At 37.7% G+C, this 9,966-nt stretch overlaps 1 protein-coding gene across 5 annotated transcripts; it reads right to left on the minus strand.

Moving 5' to 3' along the window:
• Positions 1 to 467: 467 nt before the first annotated feature.
• Positions 468 to 9,966, minus strand: LOC129874238 (toMV susceptible protein tm-1(GCR26)). Of its 5 annotated transcripts, none has more exons than XM_055949499.1 (10): positions 9,659 to 9,966; positions 8,726 to 9,379; positions 7,316 to 7,522; positions 6,730 to 6,945; positions 6,412 to 6,631; positions 5,548 to 5,798; positions 4,210 to 4,388; positions 3,841 to 4,094; positions 1,439 to 1,476; positions 468 to 854 (listed from the first exon to the last, which is right to left on the minus strand). In XM_055949499.1, exons 1-10 carry the CDS (start codon positions 9,791 to 9,793, stop codon positions 816 to 818), a joined length of 2,193 nt encoding a protein of 730 aa, XP_055805474.1. In that variant the 5' UTR covers positions 9,794 to 9,966; the 3' UTR covers positions 468 to 815. The 5 variants fall into 5 exon arrangements, 4 of the variants coding, with proteins under 4 accessions (XP_055805474.1, XP_055805472.1, XP_055805473.1 ...); XR_008762857.1 differs by having other exon boundaries at positions 749 to 854; positions 1,439 to 3,754; XM_055949497.1 differs by lacking the exon at positions 1,439 to 1,476.

Below are 9,966 nucleotides of genomic sequence, written 5' to 3' on the forward strand. Positions count from 1 at the left end.
TGTGTTGCAAGATGTAGGAGAATTTTCTATCTACGATGAAAAGATACTAAAATTGAAAAAACAAATTAATGTGGAAAGAGGGAAGATAATTAGTGTTCCTTGTAGAATGTATTTATCATCAACCTAACAGATCCATTTAGCATATAAAGCAATATGTCCAGGCACGCATGAGCTAATGGAGACTTCAAGACAACAGTATCCAATCTCTCAATAGAAACTAACATCATGAAAACTTCACGCAAGGTTGATGACGAAAAGATCGTGGATATCTTGTTAAAATTGATATCATTTGGGCAGATGACAACAATGAAAAGATCATCGATAACTTGTTAAAATTGATATCATTTGGACAAATAACAACTGGAGCTGCAGTGCTGTAGTGTGTCAAGTTGCTAGATGAGGATAGGCTCAGAATAACTGTCCATCCCTGCGTACTTCCCTTTGTCTGAAGATTAAGAACTTGGATATGAAGAAAAATATTTTGCCCTTGTGAATGTGTAAAAAATAATTGGAGAAAGCTTCATTGGCATATTAAGACAACATTTCAGCCAAAAAAGAGCTAATGCATAAGATCTGCATCATCAATCTCAGGTTACTACAAATTTCTTTCAACAGTCGAGAGACCAAGAGTAATATATAAAGAAAGAGGTGAAGATCATACATATAGGTTCGGACTTTTAAAGAACCTAAATCCACTGCATCTCACTCCATAGAAATAGATTTGAACTGCTGGACAGTTGCAGTTATAGCCTTCTCAACTGGTAGTCTCTCCATGCTTGAAGCACCATAAAATCCATGAACTCCTCTGGTTCTCTTCAGTACATATGCTGCTTCTTCAGGGCTAGATATAGGGCCTGCAAAAAGAGCAAAGATTCTTCACTTTAGCTACATAAATAAATCATAAGGAGAAGAAAAGAACGTGCCGTCATAATAAAGACTACAGAAGACGATACAAAAACTTGTCAAGCATAAAATCAACTACCCCCAATGTAATCTTTCTCAGATAAATGTAAAATTATAACTACTAGTATTTGTTTGACAGCTTAAGATTTTGTTCCAAATAAGACTTCATGGATTGTATGTCAGAGAAAGAACAACATTATTGCTTTTGAACAAGATTAAGATGTCAAGTAAAATGTTGGATTACAAAATGATAGTAACTGCCCTTATCTACTTAAAAAAAGGGGCAGCCCGGTGCACTAGAGCTCCCGCTATGCGCAAGATCCGGGGAAGGGCCTGACCACAAGGGTCTATTGTACGCAGCCTTACCTTGCATTTCTGCCAGAGGCTAGTTCCAAGGCTTGAACCCGTGACCTCCTGGTCACATGGCAGCAACTTTACTAGTTACTCCAAGGCTTACAACAACAACAACAAACCCACTATAATCCCACAATGTGGGGTTTGGGGAGAGTAGAGTGTACGCAGACCTAACCCTCACCTTGAAAGGTAGGGCGACTGTTTCCGAAAGACCCTCGGCTTCAAGAGAGGAAAACAAAAGGAAAACAAGATAAAAGGTCAGATAAGGACAATCATATCGAAAACAAGATGGAAACAAGGAATAGCAAAAGTGGGAAAGTCATGGTAGAAAGGTACGAAAAGAAAGAGGCATTAACTACTATAAATAAATAAATAAGATAATCAAAGCACAACGACGCCACAACTATAGACAACAATACAATGCAGAAATCAAATGGCAAAAAATAATGAGCAAAACTACAACTACTATGGTGTAAAGGATGAGTCATCTAGCCTTTTATCCTAATCTCAGTCCTCCACACAGGAAATTATAGTGCGCTAATGCGCCTACTAATAGGGCAGAATAACGAGACTATGTACTAGCCTTCTACCCTAATGTGGGTCCTCCACACCCTCCTATCTAAGGTCATGTCCTCGGTAAGCTGTAACTGCGCCATGTCCTGTCTTATCACTTCTCCCCAATATTTCTTCGGCCTACCCCTGCCTCTTCTGAAACCATCCATGGCCAACCTCTTACACCTCCTCACTACCTCCTCACTGGGGCATCTGTGTCTCTCCTCTTCACATGCCCAAACCATCTCAATTGCATTTTCCGCATCTTGTCTTCCACCGAGGCCACTCCAAGGCTTAACAAGCAAATATTTTATGTTATAAAAAAAGTCCAAGATATTCTACAAATATACCAAGTGTTTGGGCAGATATTGAAAAAAGGAAGAAGATACAAACAAAAGAGACTCATTCATTGCCTGAATTAGAGCAGACGTCATTTAGGGTGTGTTTGGTATGAAGAAAATGCTTTCCAATTTTCTCATGTTTGGTTGGCTTAAATGTTTTAAAAAATATTTTCCAAATCAATTTATTTTCCTCAAATTTAAGGAACATGACTTCCTTTAAAAAAGTAAGGAAAACATTTTCTAAAATCATTTTGAACCTCACACCAACTTCCCATCTTAATTTAAATCTCGGGTATCAATTCTCCATACTAATCTTGGATCTCAGGTCGGGACTCGGGTCAGGGTTGGGTGTCGAGACTTGGGTCTCGGGTCGGGGTCTCGTGTTGGGTCGGGGTAGGGTGTTCGATCAGGTGTCGGGGGTCGGATCTCGGGTGGGGTCGGGTTCAAGCTCAGGTCGAGGTCGGGGGTTCGGGTCAGTTCTCAAGTCCGGGTCGGGGTCGGGGTCGAAGTCGGTTCTCGGGTCTCAGGTGGGGTCTCAAGGATCGAGGTCGAGGTTAGGTTGTTTTCCACTTACCAACTAAACATGAGAAAATAAGTTAGAAACCAACTTATTTTCCAAGAAAACATTTTCCTTCATACCAAACACATCCTTAGAGTGAAAATTATGCCGTAAGTATCATTGACATCCATCATAAAACGATATTTTCTCTTGCTGATACGGAAAGCAAAATAAATGTTTGAATGATACAACTTTCAAGTTACAAAAAAGCAAATAAAAACACACCCTCCTTGTTTCATAAAGAACTGAATGTACATTATAGGACTCAGAAAAACACAAATTCAAAGGAGTACCAAGAAATACCTCTAACAAAATAAATGTCTACTCACACAAATATCATGGAAGATAACCAGAAAATATGTCATAGGAAATACTTTAATCAGCAAGTTTTAAGGGAAATAAACAATAAAAAATGCAGCTGTAAATCCAAAAGTTTCAACCATCATTTGTTTTTCTGGTCATAACTCATTGAGACAATAGAAAAACTGCAGGGAATCACTGCTAAAGCTATGTGGACTGCTGCACATACATGGATCATTCAAGAAAGACAGTAGAATATCAATCTTCACCACTTGACAAAATGTTTCTTTTATTAGAATCTCTAGGTTCATATATATTACCACATGTATAACTCATACAAGTGCACTAATTAAATGATGTAACATAGACAACTTCCTTAGGATTTGCACCCGTAAACATTGGGATAGGACATTGAAAATAAAGGAGGCAGCCCGTGCACTAAAGCTCCCGCTATGCGCGGGGTCCGGGGAAGGGCCTGACCACAAAGGTCTATTGTACACAGCCTTACATTGAAAATAATAACATTATATGAGAATCCTCACAAGTGCTATGAGAAGCAGCCCACACATGCATAAGCTTTCAGTAATCTACCTAACTTATTCTTTAGGCGCCCAGGAATTAAAGACAAAATGACTAACAAAATTAATGAAACAGTGAACTCATCTGGTACACCATCAGAGTACTGCTTAATTGTCAAAATATTTCAACTGACGCTGGAATTTGGCAGAGATTTTGGTTTAGTTGGCTACATTAACAATATAAAATTGATCCAGTCATTTCTTTCATTTTTTGCCTTACAATTTTCTAGTTACTATAGGTTTCGTCGATTACCTCCATGGCAGAGCACAATTGCATCAGGATTTATCCTATGAGTAGCATCTGCGATAGCTTGGACACAAGTTACACTTTCCTCTAATGAGACAGCTGTTTTTGCACCAATCGAACCAGATGTTGTAAGCCCCATATGGGCCACTATGATGTCGGCACCAGCTTCTGCCATAGCAACGGCTTCATCTGGGCAGAAAGCATATGGGGTTGTCAAAAGGCCCATCCTGTGAGCTGTTGCAATCATCTCAACCTCCAAGCTGAATATAAAGTAAGATAGCATGATAATGTTCATCTGTTAGAAACCGTCACCATTCTTACAATTAGAAGGATATAAGCTTGTCTTACTACTAAAACATATCTACTGAAACATACCCATAACCCATTCCAGTCTCTTCCAAATTTTGTCTAAAGTTACCATCAAATAGACCAACAGTTGGAAAGTTTTGCACCCCACAGAATCCAACAGATTCCAGCTGCTTCAGGAAGTTATCCATCCTGCGGAAAGGATCAGTAGCACAAACTCCAGCCAGAACTGCCACTTCCTTAACTACCTGAAGATTTCAATGTTGATAGAAACTAAGCCACCATTCAGGAAGGTAAGAATATATATGAGGAAGGAGAAACAAACAGCACCTTCCATTTTTTTTAAAAAAATGGACAAAGCATCTCAAATGAACCATCAGTAAAAGTTTTCTCATTACTCAGAAACTTTCTAGATTATGGACCTCCCTCTGAAGGACATAATGAGAAACCTCAATCATGGTTACTATTAGCAACAAAACTCATACGGAAAAAGTATATATACACATCGTGAAAAAATATGTAATCTGTTGTAATCCATCCACCTTTGAAATTTTGAAGAAAATTAAAAATAATTAGTTCCATACCTGAAATTGTGAGCATTTTTGTCCTATGACAAATGCAGAAAGAAAAGTTCATAATTACAGATGACCAGCCAGATAGGTGGTTCTGCAGGGTGTAGTCATTCTTCTACAAAACTAAGTTGAACCTCTGATTTTCCCAAATATGTAATCGGACATCTCAACTACGTAGCTTCTCATCTAAGTCAGTAAGTGTGAGAACTGAGAAGTTCAACTATGTAATTGGATTAAGACTAAGGTCGGATTGAAATTGACAATATCGAAGCTGCTGAAAGTCCAAGCTGGACTGAAGTTGGTTCCAATTCTATCTACATTTGTTTTCATCTTTAACCAACCACTGGAGTGATGGTCCATAGCTTACTGCAAATTTGGCAGGGATTTCCTGAGTGCGCCTTTTTGAGGCAACATTTAGATTTCTACTCCAAGAAAGAGGTACTGACAAGAATCATAGAAATGACAAGGATCAGCTTTAATGTATCTGAATATGGATGTCAACTGGAGGCTACTTTTAGTCTATGTATTGCGAGCAGGGGTGTGTTGGTTTAGTGATCTTCATTCTTAGTTTCCTTGTCACTTGTCAGTAGAAATTTCCAACTGCTCAAAGTTCTTAGTGATTTGTTTATGTTGAGTCAAGTATGGCTTTATCAATTTGTTAAGCCTTTGAATCGAACATGAACTTGCTTGACAGCAGGTTGTAGTAACTTGAACAGTAAAGTCGTGTTCAAGTCCAACCCGAGCTAAAATCAAACAATCGAAGAGATGAAACTGAGCCTAAAAGCCTATAAGGTTTTCGGAAGAACTAAAAAAGCACACAACAAGTAGGACTTACTGGCAATACTTCATTGGCCATCTCAAGTACAATGGCATTTGCATCAGCAAAGGGCAATAGACCAGCTAAGGATCCCCTTCCTGCCATCCTAAAGCGCCCGGAGTTGTACAAGACAATCAAGTCTACACCACCAGCTTCCTCAAACTTAGCAGAAATACCTGTACCAGCACCAGCCCCAATAATGGGCTTGCCCTTACTTATTTGATCTTTCAATTTCTGCAGTATCACAATTCTTTTCTGCAAAGTTTCTGCTGAAGGAATATTAGGCTTCTCATCAAGTCTTCATACAAATTAAAAGAAGAAAAGAAAAATCATTATCTGAGAAGCTGTTAGATTCATTTCCCTGTTGATGAACCAGTATATGCCATTTCTGAGACATTCACATAACAATAGTAGAGATTATTATGATGACAATGAAGGACAAGAATCCATGATATGGCATTTCAAGCTAGCCCATAACCAGCAGCCTATTCGGTAAGAAAATAATTCCTGAGATAAGATCAATCATATTTCACGCTAAGAAATTATAAAGCACTCTCCTGTCATCTTTCACTTTGTTGGCTTCTATGGCAAGCTAAGGTTTACATATATGCCAGTTTATTCCACTTATCATCTTAAATCAACATAGGCGTCAAAGATAGGAGTGCACGAGCATTGGCAAAGATAGAAGAAAGATTTGTGTTAGACCTAGAAAATAATGTGAACATCCTAACACTCCTGCGGGAACTGGAAAATAAATTAAAAGAAACCTGGATTCACTAGAAGTAATCATATAGTGTAAACTGTTCAGTAATTCTCTAGCAGCTTATTTGCCATGTCATTAGGATGGCAATTATTAGCCTTGATTTTAGGAAGAATCATCACCTGGTTTTGCATTTGGAAAGTCATTCAGGCAAGAAAAGCTTTTTTCGCTGCATGAGGAATATTTCTGAAGAACAGCATTATCATTCTGAATGTCTTGGATAGATTCGGACTCAGCTGGCTGACATTCAACGTGTATAGATTTCGGAGAGATTTCCAAGAATGAATCAACTAAAGCATTTGCAAACTCCACATCATTGATATGATAAGGAAATACCTTAACCTATCAGTGAACAAACATTTCAACTATCTGAGTTGAGTTTTGCAGTGGAATGTAACATCATAGGCTGCCATCCTCTTCCTTACAAATAATTGTGGTACCTGACAGCGGTCACTATTTTTAAGAAGCATCTGTAGCTCATGTGTAAGACAACTAGTTGCCTCAGGATCATAAAAGTCTTTCCCTGGCGCATCCAATGCAGAGACACCTTTCTCTGGCAAGCAAACACATACACTTGATGATGCCTTGTTCAACTTTTCTGCTATAAATGCAGCAAATTTCTTATTTTCACCTACTGTAGTACGCATTAGGGAAACCTGTAACATAGCATTCCATTAGTTTAACCAGAAGGCACACCTCAAATGCTTACTTGATAGTTAATCAAATTGAAACACTTATGCTTAATTGTGCAGTCACGACACAATACAAAAAATTTCCAAAAGTATTCAAAATATCTCCTAATGGAAAAAAGCATGATGCCCTGAGACGGTTTTCGAATGGCTAGCTGTCTCTACTTGTTCTAGTTATGCAAGATGACATCAAACACGCTACTCTGTTTAACGACCACAAAAATGTCAAACTGTGAATGGTAAGTGTTCCAACATTAACTTTTAGATAATACTACTGCTCAATATCTTATGGAAGTTTTTTAGAGACAAAAAGGAGCAAAATGAAAAGATGAATCACCTGCGCATTATGTTCATGAATCCTTCTTTGCTGAAAGTCAGGAGGTATGGTAGTTTTAGGACCAAAATTTACCATGTCCAATGCTCCCACACTCAGAACCAAAGGAATCTTCTTCTCTAATATTGCGTCAAATCGAGAACTATCACATGACATAACACCTCCAACTACATAATCTGCAACCTCAGTTGTCGTAATATCCAACACACCCTAAAATAAGTTAAGTAACAGATGGATATTAATTGTTTTCCAGAAAGAGATAATGTAATACTTCAGACAGCAGTAACATGTTTGACAAGCCATTTCAGTGAACAAACTGCAAGTCTCTACCTTCTTAGCAAAAAATTTCCCTAGTTCTACCAGTAGTTTGAAGGGATCAATTGCAATGAACTAATGAGGCCGCGCTTTGCATCCAGACCAGCGCATCATGCAAATGATTTCCTATTTCCTTTGTAATTGACTGTAAACCCAGTAAAAGTTTTAGAGACCATTAAATCCTACTTCTCATACTATTTCTTATAGTTCCTGAATGCTAATAGCATTATAATATATTCCAAGTGCCCTCTAGCTCAATTGATTATGAATAAGATGTATAACCATTTAAAATTAATGAAACAGTAATTGGAATAATAATTAGGATCGTAATTTCAGATAGTTTTATATTGAAAGAATCTATTCTTATTATCCAATCCCATAATGGCAATATGCAAAGGTTAACAAATATGAATTAGTTTATCATAATTATAATGACGAAGATGGTGACGACAACAACAAATTGGAACGAAGATCGAAAATAAACAAATTACTTGCACTGGTTTATCTGTTAAAATGGAACACTCTGGATTTGAAATGAAGAATAAACTCATGGAATTAGAAAATTAAATATGAATTACTATATATAAATGGGAAACAATTCTATGTTATAATTAACTATTTAAGAAGCTGTAAGCCATTCAAAGCAATACATGAGCGTACAAGAGAATGACTAAGCAAAATCGTTAGCTTGTCACTACTTAGGCCATTAGTATCATCATTGTTCTTATATATAATTAATGTTTTTTTTGTTATGATTAAATCAGATGGTATTTTTACATTATAAGATGTCAAATGGACCAATAATGAAATAGGGATTTGAAACAAAATACTACATAATGTAAATAGATTTTAGTACTTTTAGGATTGTTAGGAAGAGAGGATTTATTTGTCCATAGAAGTTTCAATTTTAGAACTTTAAAGTTCATGATAAGGGAAATAGGAAAGATCAATACCTTGCCTATTTATATACCACTGAAACTATTGGTAGGAGTAGGGTCTGTGTACACTCTACCTTCCCCAGACCCCACGTTGTGGGATTTCACTGGGTTGCTGTTGTTGTTGTTGAAACCATTAGTAGTCATATAGCAACACGATTACCTGTATAAAACCTCCTCTAACAAGATCCTCCATGGCCCTGCCCCCGACACCTGTGGCGTGGAAAACCAAAGTCTCATATCCTTCTTTCACTAATCTTTCTTTGACAGCATTAACACAAGGAGTCGTAACCCCAAACATAGTTACACCAACTGTAAATTTTCCATTAGTGATGCTATGTTCTTTTGAACTTTCAAGCCTTCCAATCACAATTCCAGCAAATGCTGCACCCGCATTAGATAAAACAATCTTACTAACATTGTTAATCCCACAAATATCTACAACTGAAGGAAATAATACCAAGTCTGATGTTCCAATATAAGATTCAGTTTGACCACTGGCAACTGTAGATATTATAACTTTTGGGATCCCAATTGGAAGAGATCCGAAGGCAGATGACAATAGAGATGTTCCTCCACTACCCCCAAGGCCAATCACTCCGGCAAGAATCTGGTCATTATGAGCTTTACTTAGGAAAGTTTCAAGAGCTTTATTCATGATTGCAATAGCTTGGCCTCTATCATCTGGAAGCTGGACCACAGATTCTCCCCCTTGTTCACAGCATGACAGCACATCCTTCCTCGGTACAAAATCAAAATCAGCACAACTATCTGTCTCCTTCAGGCTGGTTGAGACATCAACAACTGTCACTCCTACCTATAAATCGCCATGTATAAGCATAAGGTTGACATCGATCTAAGGTTATGTTGCTCGGACTCTCCAAAAATGTTGCCACACATGTGTCGGATCCTCCAAATCCAGCACCTGGGGGCAGATTTTAAGAGTCCGAGCAACATAATTCTAAGGAATTCAAAATGTTCTACAGAAAAGTATTCCACTTATGATCCAACTTACTGTATACTTTTGCAAATTACAACTTTTCAACAATTAACAAAGAAGCGAAAGCCAAAAGGTAACGTAGAGAATTTAACAAACCTTGAATGAGGATTTATTGGAGAAGCTGTTGAGACTGGATCTCACAGATTTGGAGAGGAAACGAAGCTCGTCGAGTTTAGTATCAGCTGTTCCGATACAGAAAACTCGAAGAGAATCACTCTGTACAGTTGCCATTTTACTCAAATCAAATGCTACAATTCGTGTTACAGTTGAGATTTCAAAATGGATAGTAGAGTTTTTCTCACTGCGAAGATGGTGAGTTGATTCGAAAGTTGTTAGCTTCTGGAATCTCGACGATGAAAGATCAACACCCGTCAAGAGAGAGGGGGGGTTTCATTTTATTTATT

This window comes from Solanum dulcamara, chromosome 11 (assembly GCF_947179165.1).
Source record: "Solanum dulcamara chromosome 11, daSolDulc1.2, whole genome shotgun sequence".
Lineage (NCBI taxonomy): Eukaryota > Viridiplantae > Streptophyta > Magnoliopsida > Solanales > Solanaceae > Solanum > Solanum dulcamara.